Here is a 20,761-nt window from a genome sequence, read left to right as displayed (position 1 = left end):
ACGCGCCTCGGTGCAAATAACGTTTTGTCCTATTCACAGTTGTACACAGTTCATTCAGCAAGTGAGCTGCCTGCTCAACATTCTGGGGCGCCATGATGATGTCAAAAATGGTCCCCAGTAGCCTACGTATGAAGCAAGCAGTAATATCCAATTCTGAGCCTTATATCATTGTTCTCCCTGAAACTTTTCAGGGTCTTTCTAGTCCATTGTAATTTGTCTTTGTGATCACTGAGCCACCAGGCCTTTGTACGTCCTGCATGCAGCCTTGCTGACACATGTATTATGTATATTCAAAAGCTTCATGCTCATGCGTGTGCGTGCTTGTGCGCGCGTGTGTGTGTGTGTGTGTGTGTGTGTGTGTGTGTGTGTGTGTGTAGATTGAGGATCAAAGCTTACAGGATGCTCCTTCAAAATGAGGGATGAAAGTACTAATGGTTTCAGATGAGAGACAGAGCACTTTGCTGCGCTCAGGCACCGTGTGTGTGTGTGTGTGTGTGTGTGTGTGTGTGTGTGTGTGTTGCCTTTAGCCATATGAGACATGATCAAAAATCAGTATATCCCTCATTACACTTTCATCAGTAGACTAGTGTAGAAAATAGTAACCTTACAGCATATTGGCTTGGAGGCCAATATGCCTCCAAGGTAATCATTAATTGATTACCCATCTACAACCTACACATATTCTGTGTGTCTATTGACATTTGGGCTTGAAGTAAAATACGTCTATAATTACTATGTGAAACTTTACGCAGGGTTCCGAGAGGGGCTAGGTCAGACTCTTTCTGAGTTACACACAGAGCTGTTACATTACCGTATAACATAGATAACAGACATAATTTAGTGCTTTAGCACACATAATTTTCTAATATCCGCTTAATTATTTTCCAAAACGGAACCGAATAAGCTCAGTTAAAGACTGATAAATCCTTTCCAGGCAGGTGGCTTTTAAAGCCAATTAGAATGCAGTGTTGTGTCCTGTGCATGCTGCAGAATGAAGTTGTCTCATCATGACTATTAGGCGTTCCTACTTCCTACTATAAGTGATCGATAGCTCTATCCAACTAATCCCTGATCAACTGGGGCTGCAGGTTATATGCACTGCATGCACATTATGCTTATACTGTAGGCCTGTCTCTCTCTCTCTCTCTCTCTCTCTCTGTAATCCTCTCTGTGACTGAGTCTGTGGTGTTGCATGAGTGATCAGGATTCTCTCTTACACACACACACACGCACGCACGCACACACACACACACATGGGGGGAGAGAGAGAGAGAGAGAGAGAGAGAGAGAGAGAGAGAGAGAGAGAGAGAGAGAGAGAGAGAGAGAGAGAGAGAGATGCCAAGTCCTGTCTCTTCTCACTTCAGTTATCTCGTCAGCCTCAGCAGCCCTCATCGCTTCCAGCTGGGTATAGGGGGCGGGGGGAGCCGGGCAAACACACGCTCCCTCTCTTTCATTCTCCCTGCATTCCTCCAGAGAAGGAATTTAACTGCAGAGCTATTGAGAAATGTAGGACTTTCAAATGGCAATCATTTATATCATTTTTTTCTCCCCTTCTTTAAAAAATTGCTTTGCAGTAAGATGAGTAGACTAACAAGTTGTTTATTGAATTTGTTGGTGCAAGTTGTATGATTTGGGAGCATCATGGCCCTACAAACAAACAATTCCAGCGTGGTGGGCGCATTCCTGGACTATGTTCTGGACAAAGCGACCATCCTGGAAGAAGAAGTCAATTCCACCACCTGTAGCAACGGATCTGTCAACCCGAGATCTTCATCTGCACGCCAGAAAGGTACTTTCGCGGTTTCGCCTAAACTACAGCAATATTCTCTTCTAACCTATTCCGATTCTTAATCGCTTTACACAGCCGCTGCCACAGCTGTCTTAATTAGCCTATAATTAACAGAATGGTTTGGCCATGCCCTTGGCTTAATTGTGCTTGAACTAAACATGAAGTCTATACGCTAGTTCAATTATAATGCTGTATTGGCAGTTGACTCTAGCTCAGCTGAGCTGTATAGCCTGATAGCCTACATGGTTAGAGAAATAATGCAATGTTAAGGTAGAAGAAGTTACAACTAAAATTGCCCCCTTTTTTAGATAAATTAAGTGTTTGCTAAAAAAAAATAGGCTATATATTCAGTTACAATTGCCAATACCCCAGGCCAATACCCTATCATTTCATTAGAAACGAATCATCTTCTCAATTGATATAAACAAAAGTAAACCGTACAGTTGACTGCAGTGCTTAATAATGTACTTGCCTTTACTTTTAGACTATACATGGCAAAACTGTAGGAAAATACAGTGTAAATTCCTACAAGAACTTGTCAAGAAGTGGATTTTCCAGTGGAACGAGTCAAGGTTATTGTTTGCAGTGCACATAAAGGGAATTGATTATTCAAACTCAAGTCGTTTCTGCATCTGTCTTGTTAATGAATGCAACAATGTTCTTCTGTAGTCCATGCAAACTGTGGGAGGGAGCTTGTATTGGGATGGAAATATCTCAGAATCAGTATCAATCAGAAACAGAATCACTTCACATCACATTACAAGTAACATGGGTGATATTATTGGTTGTGCAGGCTCATCATTGCACTGCAGTTAAAAGAGAGAGGAAAAACATAAAGTGCATAGTACATGACTAATCTACATGTATGCATATAAATAATTTAGTATAGTGATGTAGCCTATGTGTATATATGGAGTCTACTAAAACAAGAGACAGATTCTGTGCAGTGTCACCAGACCTATAGTTCTTGTTCAGCAGTCTAATTGTTGACAATTAGAAACTGTTCAAGAGTCTGGTGATGCTGCTCTTTGATGCTCATGTAATGTTTTCCCGGCCGTGGGCGCAGCCTACTTAATATCTTTGATTGCTATTTTATGGCCTTTTTGAGTATTGAAATGGGCAAATCACCCACTTCTTCCTTGTGTTTTAATTATGCAGAATGGAGCTGACAGGTCCATGCATACAGATTCTTCTGTGATCTATGATCCCTATAGGCTATTGATTTGCACGAATATATGTTTGTGAAATTTTGCCCTGTAAAAAAAGTCATGATCTACTGTACACCTGATGTTCTCTCACACACACACACACACACACACACACACACACACACTTGCATGTGGTCAAACACTTGAATAGAGACATTCATTTTACATTCAACTTGTCCAAATCAGTGCAATGAAACGGTAAAAAAGTTATAATAGCTATAAATAAAATGACACAAATGGAGCAATTTCTAAATTATCAATCTCTATCTAAAGTATATTTTTTGGCATTATGTTCTCTTTAAAAAAATTGCCTAATGGCATTCACCTCAGGTCTGTTGCATTAAATCTAGACTAGAGGGTTTAAGTGGTTAAAATCCTGCAGCTGTTATACGTTTTTTTTCTTATTCCAGTTGTTGGACTTTGATGTCAAAACAGGCCCCAGAAATGTACTCCATTTCATTGTGTGTCAAAACAATGGCATGGAAAGGAAAGGAATGGCATATAAATGCAGTCAGTGCTATGGCAACTGGCGGCTTAGACTCCGACTGTTGCCTTCCATCAGAGGATAAGGAAATGAGGTCTACATGTGTGGCGACGGTCCAGCTATTATTCAGCTCACCGCTGCTGCAGTATAGAGGAATTCTCAAATCTTCCCCCACTAAATAATTTACAGGCATTCACACCCCTTCACTCGTGCATTTCCTTTATTGACCGTAATGTGGTGGTAGGTCTTTCATTGCATAACATCGGCAGTGGACTCCATGCTTCTATAGCAGTATACCTTGAGGGCAATGAAATCAACCAGAGACCACAAACTATTACTCATTAAACCTCTTTATTGGCCCTTTTCAGATGTGTGTAGTACGCCTGTAAACTCCAGATAGTTTACAGATGTAACCAAATGGATCAATTTGTTGTTGAGTGGTGCAACCACTCCTATAGACCGCTATGTGTGTCCCTGGGTCTGTCCCTGGGTCCCTGCCTCCCCGGTCTCTGTCCAAGCATGAAAATAACGTTGAAGCATTTGTTCACCACCAAGTGTCACTGTTGCACAGCCTAACACACAGACAGGCCAGGGAGGAGGGCTTGTACAGTACAGTACAGTACAGTACAGTACAGTACAGTACAGTACAGTACAGTACAGTACAGTACATGCAGCACAAGTATAGTACAGCACCACTCACTTCAGACGGGTCTGATTTTTTTGTTACATTTGTAACATTTGTTACAAATGGACTAAATTAACACTGAGGATTGTACTGCATTGTGCATAGTGTGACTGTGTGACGGTGACCACACATACACACACACAGTGCTTGGCAGCAGAGCAGAATAATTCAATTAGTAGTTCTCTTTCTCACCCGATTCCCCAGTGGGCCCATACCCTATATTTATTTATTTGCAGATGTAGCCATGTTCCTCCAGGCCAGATACTAATGTAAGTAATTAAGCACTGTTTTGTTGCCATGATATGTCACTGTTGCCAGGCCAAACGAGAAATTACGGTAGCACAGACAGTACCAAGGTCCTTCAGTTGGTAGGGGGCCTAGGGGCCTCACTGTTAAAATGTTTTCACACACCTGAATAAGAACATCTCTGTGATAGCACTGCAGACTTCACTCCCGACTTTCTGCCGTAGTCTGACTCGCGCCTCCCCCGGCCCCTATTACTGTAACCCTTCCTGCCACCTTCTGACTCAATTGATGCTAGTAGCTAACTAAGATTACCATGATTCAGGTTGTCTCGTAATTAAAGAGATCTTGTCTTTCAGCACGTGTATTTGGTTGTGGGTTTCATGCATTCACTACTACTCATGCCCAAGTCAACTGTACAGATTTAAAGTGCTGTACAGATTTAAAAACAGATTTAAAAACAGATGCACTATAAACAGACAGGGGTGTAAGAACCTGGCGACAGTCCCCAGTGCAGGTATTTTGTTTAATTTGTTTGATAAAAAAAATCACTCTTGTGTGAAGTGAGGGGCGCTCTTCCGTGCTCAGCCATTTCTGTGGTACAGACACACAGTCACACAAAGCTGGGCATACATATAAAGATTAAAATATAAAGATTAAAAAAATATCCATGCATCGATCGACTGGGCAGCTCTGATATGTATGGGCAAAGTGTTTTCAGAGCCTCGGGGCGGCCACCGCAAAGGGGCATCCCTGGGTTTTCGCCAGGTCCTTGGGACCTCCAGCGGCAGCTGGCTGGTCGACCTCAAGGCCCTGGTTGGAAAAGAGATCTGCAAGGGAGATGGGGGAGCTCAGCCAACCCATTTCGGAATTTGAAAACAAACATTAAAATCTTAAAATCAATTTGAAAGCGGACAGGGAGCCAGTGGAGCGTGGCCAAGACTGGATTGATGTGCTCTAGCTTCTTTTTTTTCCAGTGAGGAGACGGGCAGCGGCATTCTGGATCAGCTGCAAGCGCCTAAGCAGCGATTGATCGATGCCGACATACAGCGAGTTACAGTAATCTGATCTCAATGGAATTAATGCGAGGATAACCCTCTCGAGGTCATTCTGAGAGTGATAAGGCTTGATCTTGGCTAAAAGTCTAAGCAGGTGAAAGAAGATGGTTTTGACAACAGACTTGAAGGCTGCATGAAAGTTGACACCGATGTTTGTTTGGGTTTTTATTTTATTTATTGGAGCTAAAGGGACCTCCAGTAGGATGACAGGGGGAGCAGGGAGGGATGGGAGAGTCATGGCCAAAAATGATGATTTCTGCCGTTATGTTTTTTGAGTGGTGCAACCACTCCAAGGAACAGCAATGTCCGTGTCCGCCTATGTGACGTTAACCCACCCATGTACCTACCTATGTGGCCATGAGCACCAGTGGTATGACTATGAGTACCAGTAGGGGCACTGTTGTGCCAGAAACAGAGAGAGAGATAGTGCTGAAAGAGAGAGAGAGAGAGGAGGAGTTGCACCACTCAGTTCACACGGGTGTGATTTTATTACATTTTTCAGTCCACTTTTTTGGGGGGAGATAACTCTGCACCACAGGGGGCCTTTCATGCCACCGGCGTGGTAGGCCCAAACCGCACCAATGATTTGCCATGCAACTCCTTTCAACCAAATCCCTAGCGAGTAGTTGCATGCAACCATTATCCCCAATGGCAGTTGCAAAGAGTTTCATTGGTGTGACATGTCCTTAAAACGGGTTTGTTGCAAGGAGTTGCGACTAGTTGTTATAGTTTAGCTATATAAAAATAGCAGCGCTATGAGCTTGTAGATCTGCTATTTTTTTTAATTGTGAAAATGTGGCCAGATACAGATAATTCTGGGGGTCCTTGACATGAAATAGTTAGAGAACCACTGATATAGAAACAGGTTTTTCAGAAAACTGTTTGTAGCATCGTCCTCAGGTCTAAATGGGTTAAAAAAGAAACATGGAGCTGGAGTGTCCTCTTCTCAGGGTACCTCAGTGCAACTGCTGCCATGGTTTATAGATTTTATAATCATAATAATTATTGGAGCAATATGTTGCCTAGAATTTTTCATTAGTCCCTGTAGGTCTCTACAGTCCACGGATGGGAGATGAATTCTTCAGTCCTTGATTACTATGTAGCACAACTCATCAGACTCAAAAATAGCTTTTTGTTGATCCGCTGAATTGAAGAGAATTGTTTACTTTCGGGAGGAAAGGGATAGAAAAGAGAAGATTACATGTATACCATAGTCTGAGACTCTTAATTTGAACAGCTGTGACTCTAGTTTAATCATAATTACGTGGTCAATTATGTGAGTTTATTTTCCTTGCTGCCTACAGTGCTTCTCCATTTGTAATTTTGTATGTTCTCTCTCACCGTGGAACTATTTTCTGTATTTTTATTTTAATGGAGATGTAAGCATGTTTTCATTATACATTAGTCCATGCACAATTCCATTGCACAATTTAATGTTCCATGCGCCACCATTCCATGTTACATGCATCACTAACTAATAATCATATTCGATGGAGCATGTTCCTCGCTATTATTTTACTTTCGAGACGGAAATACCTCTTAAGTTTATTGTCTGACTGCTATGCGTGTGATTCTCTAGATCTTACCGTTCATACTTTACTGTCACTCTTCACTCCAAGTTGCTCTGTGTGAGAGCGTCATCACAGTGACTGAAATATGAAAAACATAGTCATCACTAACACTGTATCTAATGCATAAAGTAATCTTATGTAACCTGTGTCAGTCAGCAGAACCATCACCATCTTTCATATAGTGTACATCACATTACTACTGTATAATCACATTTGTCCTTGGAGTAGGAGTCAGCGTTTTGGACTGCTGTGTTATGAGAGGAAGCATCTACTCTACTGTATTGTTGGTCCACCATGCGAGCCCAAGCTGTTACCATTCAGGCTGATGCGTCGTGGCACTTCGCTGAGCTCACACTGTCGGGATAATCCGGAGCTTTCATTTGACTTGGATTTCTTTCTTTTTTTTACTGAGTGCGCGCCTGAGATGAGTTGTCCCGAAGCAGATCTCATATCCATTCAATGAAGCAGCTCAGTTCACTCCTCAGAGACAGGCCACTGGCCTATAGGGCTCTGATGGAGACTGAGAGAGACAGAGAGAGAGAGAGATACTTTCTTCTGCAGTAAAGCGTCATTATGGTGTATGCAGCACACCATAATGATACATGGCTTTTATCGAACCAATTTCTACCGTGAGGCTGTGTTGTAGATGAAATTAGCGCCTTGATTTCCCACGTGCGTGCTTTTAATGACGCTGCTGTCATTGCTTGATCAGAGTAATCAATCAGAGTTGTAATTATTACGAGAATCATAGGAGAAACGCGTAACTATGCAGTGCATGCCCATACCGTATATGCATATATTTGAGCAGACACATGCCCCACACACACACACACATACACACACACACACACACACACACAGTACTAATACACAAACACTATTAAATCACACGTTGCACACCACTGCATTTGACCTCCCAGCTCATGGTGTGACCCTGGGGACAGAGTTTGACACCGCTAAACGAAACCATATTGAGCAGTTTGCAATGCTCATTCAGCCATGCAGGGGCTCTTATTGATCTGAAATGTCCCTCGTAAGAAGAGTCTGGGGAGAGGTGGCGCGTAGTGCAGGCTAGTCAGTGTATCCACAATTCCACACAGCTGTGGAGGTGAAACTTCTAATGTCGATGAAGAGGAAAAAGTCTTAAAACTGCTATAGCCGCTCCAATTAAGGAACAGCTGTGTGTGTGTATGTCTGTCCGTCCGTCCGTTTGGAGCATGACGTGTTTGTATCATGACCTATTGACCCCTTCAGCTGTTGCTGATTCATGGGCTCAGGTCCCACACACACACACACACACACACACAGGGCTGCTTTTTGGGTGGTGCGGATGGTGGCTACTTTATCATTCTGAGGGCTGTATTTTGCGTGTCTTAAGTATCAGGTCTTATTACCTAACTTGAGTAAACTAAAGACCTGGAGGCGTGATCAATGCTCTTTGGCCACTCAGAATAGCCAAATGGCATTGATCACGCCTCCAGGTCTTTAGTTTACTCAAGTTAGGTAATAAGACCTGGTACTTAAGACACGCAAAATACAGCCTGAAGCTCTCTTAATTTAATTCAGGGAAAATGTTTGTCTTCAACAAACTGCAATGCTTTTTAGTTTAGTGTGTGCGTGCGTGGGTGGGTGCATGTGTGTGTAGGGTCACTGCAGCACTAGTGGATTGGGGGGGGGGGGTGCATTGTATCAGGTTTCAAGCAGTGTTTTCTGTGCCACTTGTGGAGGAGGAGGACTTATGTCACTGGAGAAGGAAAAAAATGTGTACACGAGGAGACAAAAAACCCCATCGAGCCTGCACCTGATGTACACTCGCATCTATGCGCTCTCGGAGAGCGCACTAGTCTCCTCCACTCGGCTCCACTCACCTCCTCGATGGAGCACATTAACAATTGGAACGTTAACCATTTCCGGGTCAAGCTGGAATGACCCAGAGTGACCGAGTGGGAGGGAGCGAGTGGCTGAGATTTTGGGTATTGGAATGTGGCTTCTCTCTCTCATGCCACACGCCTGTCATAATGTTTAGCGCAGTGGTCAGCTACACGCACTGCTGTCGTTCGCAGCGCATCCAATAACAACCAATGCCCGCCTGAATGTGTGAATCACTTACCTTGCTGCTGCTCGTTTCGGCTACATTTCGGGGTGTTAATTTCAATTAGTTAATACTTGCAAATTGAAGGCTAAAATCAACATGAATTAATGTTCCCACAGGGCCTCTCATTTTCCCCAGACACCTCTACGCACGCACGCATGCGAACGTGAACAGGCCAGGAATGAGCTAGGGTCATTACAACCCTCCTGCTTAAGTCAACAACTGTGCTTGACTCCTGACACACACACACACACAGGCCAGGGAGGAGGGCCTTCTCTCACCCATACAGTGCGAGGACTCGAGGAGTAGGCTACCAGTAATACAGTACAGTCCGTATAGTTGCACTCTGTTCACATGGGTGAGATTGTTTTTTCCTTTCTCTCAACATTTAAGTTAGAATGTTGTTTCAGTGGCTAAGATATTATTCATTTAACGCTGATGAAGGTACACATTTAACAAAAAAAACTGAAAAGTGCTGAGTTGACCCCTGTCTGTTAATTAACTTACAGAGATAAAGGATTATGAGTCATATTGTGGAATAAAGGAAGAGGCGCTAGCCTGCACTGCAAATATACTTTTAATACAGATCCAACGTCTTGACCAAATAGGTCTTCTTAAGGGCAAGACGCATGAATCTCGGTTCTCTCGTACGCACGCACCACACACAAGCTTCCAATACAAATCTATCAGTCCCTAACTGTTTAAACGGTACAGAAAAATAGATGGTAATGAAACGTTGAACTTGCTGTCAGGCGTGTCAGCTGTCAGGGGTGTCCGCTGTAATCAATAATTAACTCGGACTGACAGAGGCCACGTGTGCTCTCTGTGTATCCCGATGTGATTTGGCCAGTATGGCAACCGTTGTGGCCAGTGTTTGGGCTCCAGGGCCGGATCCAGGGGCAGGCTCAGTGTAGCGTCAATCCCAACAGCTGTGCGTCTCTGCTGGCAGCATGGACATTAATATGAGCATAGTCTTGCATGGCCATGCAGACTCATGCATCCCACAATTTTAAAATGCTTCCTGGTCATACAGCCTGACTCTGGAGCATGGCAGCTCTGTTGATGATCAAGTATAGTCTCGTGTAGCCAGATAACTATTCCTCTCCGAATGCTAGAGTCTGGAACTACACCTCCCAAAATCCGAGTAAGGAAGCTGGCATTTACGTTCATGAAAATATTTTTTTAAATATCTTTTAATTTATTATTATTATTTCCATTTAGTATCAAGCCATATAGATGATTTATTTATTTTTAATTAGGATTAATTTGCGCAAAACAAAAAGACGAAACGGAAGTGGGGAGGTTCCACTTCATCACATACTCACGATCAGAGCTTCCGTTGCTCCAGACTGTATGACGGCAGCATTTGAAAATTGCACCAGGCAACAGTTTGCCAACGCAAGACTAATGATCAAGTGATAAAGCGAATGTGAAGCCTCCTCCCCACTTCCGTTCCGTTTTCTACAGTCGCACCTGAAATGTCAAACATGTTATCTGGTTCTTATTCGTTTCGAGGCACAAAACATCACACAGGTTTCTTATCTTCCACTGAACTGTGACACCTTTTATGGCATGTAGTTATTACGTTCCTGTCAGAATACCAGGCTTTCAGAAGCACCACAGCACATGAGCAGTCCACAATAATTACAGTCTAGCCTTTAACTCCGCTTGCACGCGTGGGCACATGTAATGTAATTGTAGACTACAGGTTGCACAGGTTTTTCTTTTTCATTTTTTTTGTAAATAATTGAGTCTACTTTCTCTTTGTTTTGTTTTCAGACTCGATAGAGCAGTGGTTCTCAATGTGGGAATACATTTTTTATTGAGCTCCTAAAACATTGATGTTCTGTATGATCAATTGATCATTGAGCTTCAATTCAGAGAAAAACTGCGCTAAAGATCGTCGCTAAGATTAGTTGGACGGAGGGAAAATATTCGTCACAACGTGGAAGCAAAGCAAAGTTGCCAGGCGACGGAGACGCCAAGAGCCGGTAAAAATAATACTAGCGATGCTGGATGTATGCATTATAAAATATATAACTCCTTCAATGTCGTTCTAGGTGATCTGGGACCTTTGCTAAAAGTCCGATCACCGATCTTGTTTATCTCACGATCGGCCGATACCGATCTTGTGCGTAAGGGGAAAATTTTAATATTTTCTTTCCTTCCTATTGTATCTCAAAAGTTAAAACCCATATCAAAACTGTTTGTGGGTGTTTAGGCCTGTCACAAATATGACTTAAATGGTATAAAAGATTGGTTTCTCCAGATTGGGTGAATTGCCGATCACCGATCGAGTCTTTTGAAGTGAAAATCGTCCAAGCACTGATCGGTGGCCGATCGATTGGAGCACCTCTAATTTGTACACTGACAAAAGATGTCTTTTTGTCATGACAGTTTAACATGAATTCACTCTGTGGCTCTGCAGGCTCTCACTGCTGTAATTCTGATCATTCTTGTAATTATGAATCATAATCGCTTCCATGAAGTTGTTTTGAATGAATACAACACCAATGACCTAATATAAAAGTTTTCTTATAATATTGTGGCATATTAAGGATTGATGGAGCAATGTTTTTTCTTTTTTTACTGCTTCGAAGTAACAGTTTAAAGGACAACTTCACCAGAATCACCACTTTTCAACCCATCTTCATATAATAGGTCCTCATAATAATCATGATAAAATACCACCATCCTTTTTCGCATTGCAACTTTTCTGGATTAGAAAGCCTGTTTGTATTCCCCATTGTTGATGTCACTGGAGGACGGTTTCAGAACTGCCCACAGCCCTCCTATGAGACACAGACTGAGTAGAAAAAAATTGTGCCATTTTATCACGATTATTTGTGAGGACCCATTATATGAAGATAGGTTGAAAAGTGGTGAAGTGGTCCTATTAACTTGCGTGCTTTGACAATGTCTCAAGGTTAATTGAATATGTACTGGGCTTGTTTGTATGCTGAAAACGGGCTCTTTCCAACTTCTATATTTAAAAAGGAAAGTGGAATCAATATTGGCATCTTGGGATTCCATTGCGGGAAGGACGAATTTAGTTGAATTGTGCTGACTGTACTTCTACTTCTCATTAAACTGATCAAATACGATATGGCAGTCTGTGTGTGCTGTGCACAACTGCACACTGGATAATATGCTAAATAACTATGAATAGAATTAATTTTCCATACTGGTACTAGAGACTACAAGCTCACAATGCACCACGATGAAAGGTGTTGAGTTTATAGATAAACTATTTTTGCCGCTCGACAGTATGGTACTGTAGTACAACTACTTTAGGAGATTCAGTGATTTAAAATCGATACAGTAACTATTTAGCAAAGAAATTAAATCTGTGTGATATTGAAGGTTTTTTTAAGGGAAATTGTACGAATATGGATATAAATAAGTAAACCGCAAATACATGGACATCAAATTTGAACACATATGGACAAACCCGTACCTTGACATAAACACAGATAGTACACACTACACACATTTATCGATAGACCAAGGGTAGCAATATTGAATGGAAAATAAATTAAACCTCTTAAACCTTTTGTCCTACTAATGCAATCGATTATTTGCATTGCAAAATAATTTTGATACTTTTGTACTTTTACTCAAGTACATTTTAAATTGCAGACTTTTTCTTGCAACAGAGTATACTTCTACAGTACATTACAGACTTGATACTTTGACTTTTTGAGTAGTACTGAGTACTTTTTCCACCACTGCGTAAATCATTCATTGCATTGTGTATTCCTCAGTCGTCCTTGACTAAAATGCGTTCAAATGAACAAGGCTTTTCAGAGTACTATTGATTGGGTCTGGCCAGAGGGGACGTTGCCGCCTACAAGACTTGTCATCACAGCCTTAACCTAAACTATGTGGACGGATCTCTGGAATTAGGGGATTCAGCCACGGTTTGATTAGCTCTGACAATACGGAGAAAGTCTGGTGAAATCCTCTCGTCTTGTTCCATGATCAGATAAGGAGGGAATGGCAGTATGTGTCTGTGACTGGCAGAAATAAAACCTTATCTCATTGCAGAAAGTCAAGACGTGAAGCAGAAGCCCATGGGGACATAGCAAGCAACCCTGTATTGTTTTTGTTTAATTGGTGTGCACAGCCTGGTTTGCGTAAACATATCCCTAATGAACAAATAAACATAGATCATCATTTAGATAGTAGAGGCGTGAAAATAAAGTTGTCAGCTTAATTATCGCTTTAATTTGGCACTTTCAACCTGCGTCTTCCCGTTTTTGGGAAACCTTTGTAGACGTGTGCCAACAACGTGTGCCAACACAATTCGTTGTTGTGAGACTGTAGATGGCCATCTAGATTCAGTTTGGAGGAGTTAAGTGTCTAAATCACCCCCTCTTCTAGATTTCTTAACTTGTTCAATAACTGTGATGGAGTGACCGGCTTCCATGAAATGTCTTGCGACAGGATATTTGATGTCCTTGCATCTAATGGCACTCATGTGTTCTATGATGCGTGTGCGTACTGCCCTGGATCAAAACCATAAACTGTTTTAATTTGTTCTGTATGCAACTTTGGGTGAAAAGCGCTATATATAAATTGTATTGTATGTATTAATGTATCATAGGCTATATATATTATATATACAATCATCCATAGACTTGGCTGGCAATCAATGGACCTACTATTTCCAAGGCAAAAGATAATTTCTATCATTTGAAATGTATAAATGTTAGTTTATTTCAAAAATCAAATCAATCTTAATTCATAAAGCACATTTGCAAGAATCGCAATTGACCAAAGTGCTGTGCAAAGCGAAACTAAAACATCAACAACAAATGTACTTTGTACAACAACAAAGTCACACATCACATCAATCAGACTCATAGACTGTTTGTTAGCTTTGCTTTGGGGCTGAACTAGATGAATGATGTATGATGTGACTGATGTCTTGTATGATGACCTCCAGTCTGTATTGCCACTGTGCTCATCGCCCGTTTCCTGCAGTGTCCCCACATGACATCGTTGAGTCAAAAATAATTGTGACCGCAGGGCTCTTCCACAGGGGACCCCTAGGGGGTCCTCATCGTTACTACAGGGGGAAATTCATTGTGTGATGGGATTTTTGAGCCCCTCCTATGCGTGAGTAACACCATGATAAGTCACACCGTTTTATCACAAAAGGTCCAGCCGCCTTCACATTTCAGCTGACCCAAAAGGCAAAGTTTGTTGTCAGCCCCATGTAATTTGTGGAAAGTGGGTGTCAGCTGCAGGTTGCAAACAATACCACAAGATCCCTGTTAAAGACCACGATGGAAATGAGCTCTCTTGCTTTATTGGGTTGTATCCTTTTGACAGATATACAAATATATGTTAAGCAATCAGTCAATAAATCTGTGGTAATGCCACAGCAAAATCTTGAGTTTATATGTATACAGTTTAGATCTAATATAGTCTATCCTGTATACCTGTCTGACCTCTTGGTTGATTATACTCCAGCCAGACCTTTGAGGTCTGCCGGGCAGCTGCTTTTGACTGTTCCACCATCTATTCTAAGAGCTAGAGCCACAAGACAATTGTCTAGACTTAGAAAACTGAACCCGAGTTTGCTCTTTACTTGGACCGCTATTTTACGTACCAAATCTGAGATTGTAGATTGGCTATTTTTTGCTAATGTTCCGACCCAGAATATGGATGCTGGTAGTGATGCGTGGGCCGGCCCGTTGCCCGCAGGTCCCGCGGGACGGGCGGACGGGTCAAGGTTTTCAACGCATTTATCGGCGGTGGGCGGGGCACCCAGAAAAAATACATTCCGGTACCTGCTCTCCTGTGTCTACTGTCTACTCCTCCTGCTGAAACCATCAGCTTGTTGTTCTGTTGTTCATCAATGTGTTGCTTATGAAAGGGCGCTTTAGCCCCTGCCTTTTTGACCATTGGAGAAAAGTGCCCTCTCCGTTCTGAGGCTCTGAACGTGTTATGAAAAAAAAGCACTAGATGCTGGGGTTCACGTGGTTAAGAAACCTGGTTGCCTGTCATGACACAAGTTTTCAGAACCAAGGACAGCAAAAGTTGCACTACATGTATCCATTGGCAAATGGTTCAGCACCACCACTGGTGGACAGTGACACACCAAGCACATTTTGACAATTCCTTTTTTTACATGGGGATAAAATAACCCAAGAGAGCAATGCTGAGCTGTCCGTCTCCACAGAGTCGTGTTTTTAATTTAAGCCATTGTCAACACCACAGATTCAGCAATAGATGCCAAGCGATATAAAGCATGCACTGTACAGTGCAGCGATGGAATGACACGTCACAGTTGACAAATTAGTTGTGGTTTAATAGAACATTCTTTTGTTTCAGCACAGTCGAACACAAATGACTAATTTCTCACCAAATACAAAGTTGTCTTGAATGGTTAGACATTAATTGATAAAGTAGACATGGTGGTCTCTAAAGCACAGGGGAAACTGCCACACCTTTCTTTTCCGTGGTCTTGAAAACATAAAAGGAAAACTGGCAGAAAAAGGCTCGCTCGCTGCATGAAAAATTAAGGAAGACTCCTTAAGCCCAAACCACACCAAAGGGTCACCATGCAACTCCTTGGGTCCATGTTGACCCTTTGGTGTGGTTTGGGCCATTGAAATCAACCTGTTGAATCACTTGGGACGACGTGCATCAACTTGCAACAGGACATATCACACCACTGGGACAACACTAAAACCGTCTCAACCCTTTGGAGCGTGACTGGCAAGAATTTCCGGTAGCCGTGTTGACACTTGGCAGTTTGTTTATCATCAGACTGTCAAGACGTGTTTGTTTGTTGATTCATACTATGGATTCTCGTACAGAACTTTGTAACTAATTTAATAATGGAACAACCCGTTGGAGAGCATATTATGTGTTTGGGGATGTTGAAATTAATGTTATTTCATCAGCTTGACACCCACGCCAGCCCAGCTGCCATACAGTGTTATACAAACATTTAAACAAAAGCAGCACTTATGGGCCCCAATTGAGCCATGGGGCCTGGAGCGCTTGCAACATTTGCCCTTGTGGTAGCCAATACTGACTGAGTACCACATACTGTATGTACTTCTATCATAGTGCATGTTCTACTGTATCTATCTAACAGTGTACATCTAACATACAGTAAAAGTCCTTCATCTCTCATCACAATTTACTGCAAATGATGTCCTCTTGAGGCTTACTGCTTTAGTAGGCTACATCTAACACACTGGCATTATGCAAAGTGAGCTCATTACTTGAACTGCACGCTCATATTTAAATTGGTGGACTTCTACGTACCACACACTTCTCACCATGGCCTCATTATTGCTCTTTGCCAATTCCTCTATCCCATAATTACCAATTTTACATCCAAGTCACAATTAAATGAAAGCCAATGAATAAATAAAAAAAACACATCAGGGATGCATCTATCTTTGCACAGAAGTTTCGTCAAACAAAGGTTCTAATCTACATGCTCTGGTAAACTGTTGTGCCACACCCGGCAGTGTGGAGAAAGGTTCACTTACTGCAATGTAGAACTACTCCATTACGAAGTAAAAGTCCAGAGATCAAAAGTACAAAAGTATTCATTCATCAAAATGTACTTAAAGTACCAAAACTAAAAGTACTCATTAAGTAGAATATCTCCCTGAAGTGGTTAATGTATGTTTTGCAGCAATAATCAAAATCTACAAAGTAACTACAGACTCCAAATAATTGTAGTGGAGTAAAGTACAATATTTAGATCCAAGATGTAGTGGAGTAGAAGTAAATGTATTGGAAATTGGTAATACTCAAGTAAAGTACAAATACCACAAAGTACAGTACAGCACTTAAGTAAATGTACATCGTTACTTACTTACTTTTCACCACTGCCTTTTTCTGTATGTCTCGTATACTATACGAGACATAAAGATGTAACATATTATCTAACAATTAGAAAGCAATGCTATAGAAAGCTGTAGTTTTTGGTCTTGTCGAGTGCCGATGTGAGCTAGAATTATGATTCAGGGCATGCTCCTTTGATCTGTTCAGATTCATTCTTCTCTTCACACACACACACACACACACACATACACACACACACACACACACACACACACACACACACACACACACACACACACACACAGGTGGACAACCGTACGTGCATGTACATTATTTTTACCTAATTGTCTTTTGTTCATATCGACACACACACACACACACACACACACACTCTCTCAGTCTCTTTCTCTTTCAGAGATGGACTCATTGTAGATCTTAAAGATCTACAATGAGCTCATAAAAGATGCATGGAAACATGAATGCACATTATACAGCAGGTCGTTTCAAGGAAGCAATCTGATTCCAGTCGGGCTTTTAAGTTTAAACTACCTTATCGGAATGCCTAATCAAAACATAGAATTCACTTGATCTGTTCTCCCAGGGCGCAGAGGAATGGGTTGTTAGGCTAGCAAGTTTCTTGGGACATTTGTGGTCATCGTGGCTACATCTGTCATTCAAAAAACATGATTTGTTTTTAACTGTCTTATATATTTGCAATAGTACACTCGAGGGTGTTCTTTACCATCATTAATGCACTTCGCAGGCGTGCATTATTGACGGTAAAGGAGACCCTCGCGTGTAATATTGCTTAACGTTTAAAAAAAAATACTGTACAGTATTTGTGAAAATGCCATTTTTATGTGGACATGCCAACCAGTTCATTAAGTACCGTTACCTCATAAACGCATGAAAAACTGGAAAAAATAAAAAAATCACAGCACTCCATCTTTAATTATTATCCTCCCTCTGTCTTTCCAGATATGGGCTCGACAATCCGCATCCTGCTCTACTCTCTCATCTTCCTGCTCAGCGTGTTGGGCAACGTGCTCATCATCGTGGTGCTGGCGCTGAACAAGCGCATGCGCACCGTCACCAACTCCTTCCTGCTGTCGCTGGCCGTCAGCGACCTCATGATGGCCGTCTTCTGCATGCCCTTCACCCTCATCCCCAGCATCCTGCAGGACTTCATCTTCGGAGCTGCCATGTGCAAGATCTTCACCTACTTCATGGGTAAGGAAAGGGGGGGCTTCTCGAGTCTGGAGGGAGCTCGTTAGTTTTTGTTGATAACGAGCACCTTATCGATCAGGCTTATCGAGCCGGGTTCTTATCGATCCCACTATCGAGCATTTTATATTATTTTGTGGAAAGACGGGAGACGACAAATTCTGAACAGAACCAGTATCTTTTACTAGGGCCTTCAAATTGGAAGGCAATTGAACTTTTTACTTTTGGAAAATAATATTGAAGAAACTGGTTGGCAGGTATCGATACACTTTTAGCCTGACATGTTTATGCTATCGTGGGTGATTCGATTTATTTCTTGATCGCCTCTTGTCTTGATTGTTTAAACATGACGTCATGGGCCGCTAGCTAAAAAACAGGCTTGATAAGCGTGTTGATTTTTTTCCGGGTATCGGGTTTCATCCCTATTCTCGAGTGCATGGTTATAGTGGGGAATACGACATGAGCGCAGGTCAGGATGCCCCGAACCGTCAGAAAAACTTAACAACTTTTAAACCTGTCCTCAATATTTTGGGCATGTCACTAGGCCTATAGGTGAAACCTTTCAAATATTTTCAAAATATTTCTAAAATCTTGTACTGTAGCTTATTTAAAAAAAAAGCTTGCAGGTTGGCTATTTTTGTGACACTGTCATGCGAGTAAAAGTATATAGTATTTTATATATTAAAAGAAAGATGAATGATCTGGAGATAGATTCTGCCAGACAGCAAAAATACAACGCGCCGCTGGCAAAGCCAAAAATGCTGGTCATTTTTGGCTTTGCCAAGTGTTTATTTCACACTCTGGGGGAATATGTTTATAGAAGGGAAGACAGCATATGGGGGGATAGGGAGATTTGATAACAAGCAGGCACGGTTACAGGAGCTTCTGCGGACCATTATGCCATTGACGGGCACAAATTAAATGTGCATTGCCAATTTGCCATGAAATAAACCTTGGCTCAACAGCCCCACAACATAAACCTTGGCCCAACAGCCCCATTTCTATGCTGCTGGCCAGGTTCTAATTATTGGTCTCTGCTGCAAAGTAACCTCAAGCCGCTGTGTTTGGGACACATTCTGCCAGACCATGACAGTCGATGAAAAAGCGGTGAACAAGAAGTGAAATTTAACAGACTGTGAAATGGAAACATTAGTCCAGGATGCAGCAAACGATGAACAATAGTATTTGGCAGCATAGCAGTGTCCTATCAAACAAAAAGATAGAATATGGGGAGTGGGAGTAATTGGCTCGTGTCATGAATGTAATTACATTATAATGCTGGTCCAGTGCAATTGGAGTGGTACGACTTCAACAGTGAGACCAAAAAAAGCAGAACAGTGCCCATAAGGCAAGAGTCACAGACACTGGAGGAGGACAGGGGATTATCTCACAAATCTGCACTGGACCAACACAGCCTGTCAGTGCGTGGCATTGTCAACGTCCAGGGAGATGGCCATTCCATTCATCCATACTAATTTGCCACCCAACAGTGGAACGCATTATCTGTTAAAAATAAAATAAATCAAAAGAAAATACTTTTTTTAAATAAAAAAAATCACACTTGTGTGAAGTGAGGGACCCTCTTATCATCATACATCAGCCAATCAAATCATCACACAGCTGTAGAAAGGAGGGGTAGCGGCCCTCAAAAATCTCTGAAATAAAACTATTGGGAGAGACCACACAATTGGAATGATCAATGTGTTATTTAACCTATATTATCTGTATATCTTTGGCATTTTTATAGTGTAAGACTAGTGGCAGTGGAAGCTAATGGGGATCCAAAAAATGTATAAAGAATTTCCACCAGCATGGAAAGGTGCATTCAACCCAAGACTCAAGAGATATTTTTATTTTATGTAATGGGCAATAAAGTAGGAAATTCTTATCTGATCTAGAACACAATACGGCAATTTAAAAATGATTAACCTTTATATTGCTATGACATTAAATTGGACTCGGAACACACACTATTATAACTGTTGCCTTCTAATGAGAGCGCAAAATCTGTCTTGCAAGAGCCACCCATCGACTAATCTAATATACGTCAACCTTCCCCGTGTTTCTTTACTAGTCCGATCCAGAAGAACACAGTTTGCCGGCCACTGCTACAGAGCTGACAATGAGGTTATATCTTCCCTTCTCTGGAATCCTGCCTCAAAGCAGACCAGAGGTAGAAAACTGTTGTTCCCTGATGTCATCGCTAAGGACACATGCATCAGTAAGCAGGAAGTGCTTGGATTATGGTGATACCATTTATGGGTTTGCCTGCTCCTCATCCTTGACCAAATTGGATCCCCTATACCATGCTGCATTAAGATTCATAACAAATACACCTTTCAGAACACATCACTGCACGTTGTATGCTGCAGTCGGTTGGTTCTCATTGGCAGCTCGCAGGCTTCAGCATTGGCATATTTTCATTTATAAAGCCATTCTGGGTGACCTGCCGTCTTATATTTCATCCAAATCCAATTTGATGATGTGGTATTGAAGTGTAATTTTTATTTCTGCCTCTTGGCCAGTTCCCACTTCAGTCAGACAACTCAAGGAGGATGTAATATATATATTTATTGAATAAAAGATAAT

The 20,761-nt window shown here is 41.8% G+C and overlaps 1 protein-coding gene across 1 annotated transcript in view; it reads left to right on the top strand.

Annotated features, from left to right (window-relative positions):
* Window positions 1-1,641: 1,641 nt before the first annotated feature.
* cckbra (cholecystokinin B receptor a) overlaps window positions 1,642-20,761 on the top strand; it is a gene marked incomplete at both ends in the record, with an annotated part of 36,398 nt that continues 17,278 nt past the window's right edge. The window contains 2 exons of the mRNA XM_080758580.1: window positions 1,642-1,789; window positions 17,927-18,178. Of these exons, the coding sequence (XP_080614706.1) occupies window positions 1,642-1,789; window positions 17,927-18,178 (400 nt within the window). The remainder of the gene's footprint in view (window positions 1,790-17,926; window positions 18,179-20,761) is intronic.

Source organism: Protomyctophum bolini (genome assembly GCF_963924005.1).
Source record: "Protomyctophum bolini genome assembly, chromosome: 24".
Taxonomy (NCBI): Eukaryota; Metazoa; Chordata; class Actinopteri; order Myctophiformes; family Myctophidae; genus Protomyctophum; species Protomyctophum bolini.
The sequence above is the reverse complement of the archived record's forward strand: the minus strand, read 5'-3'. Positions and strand labels throughout refer to the sequence as shown.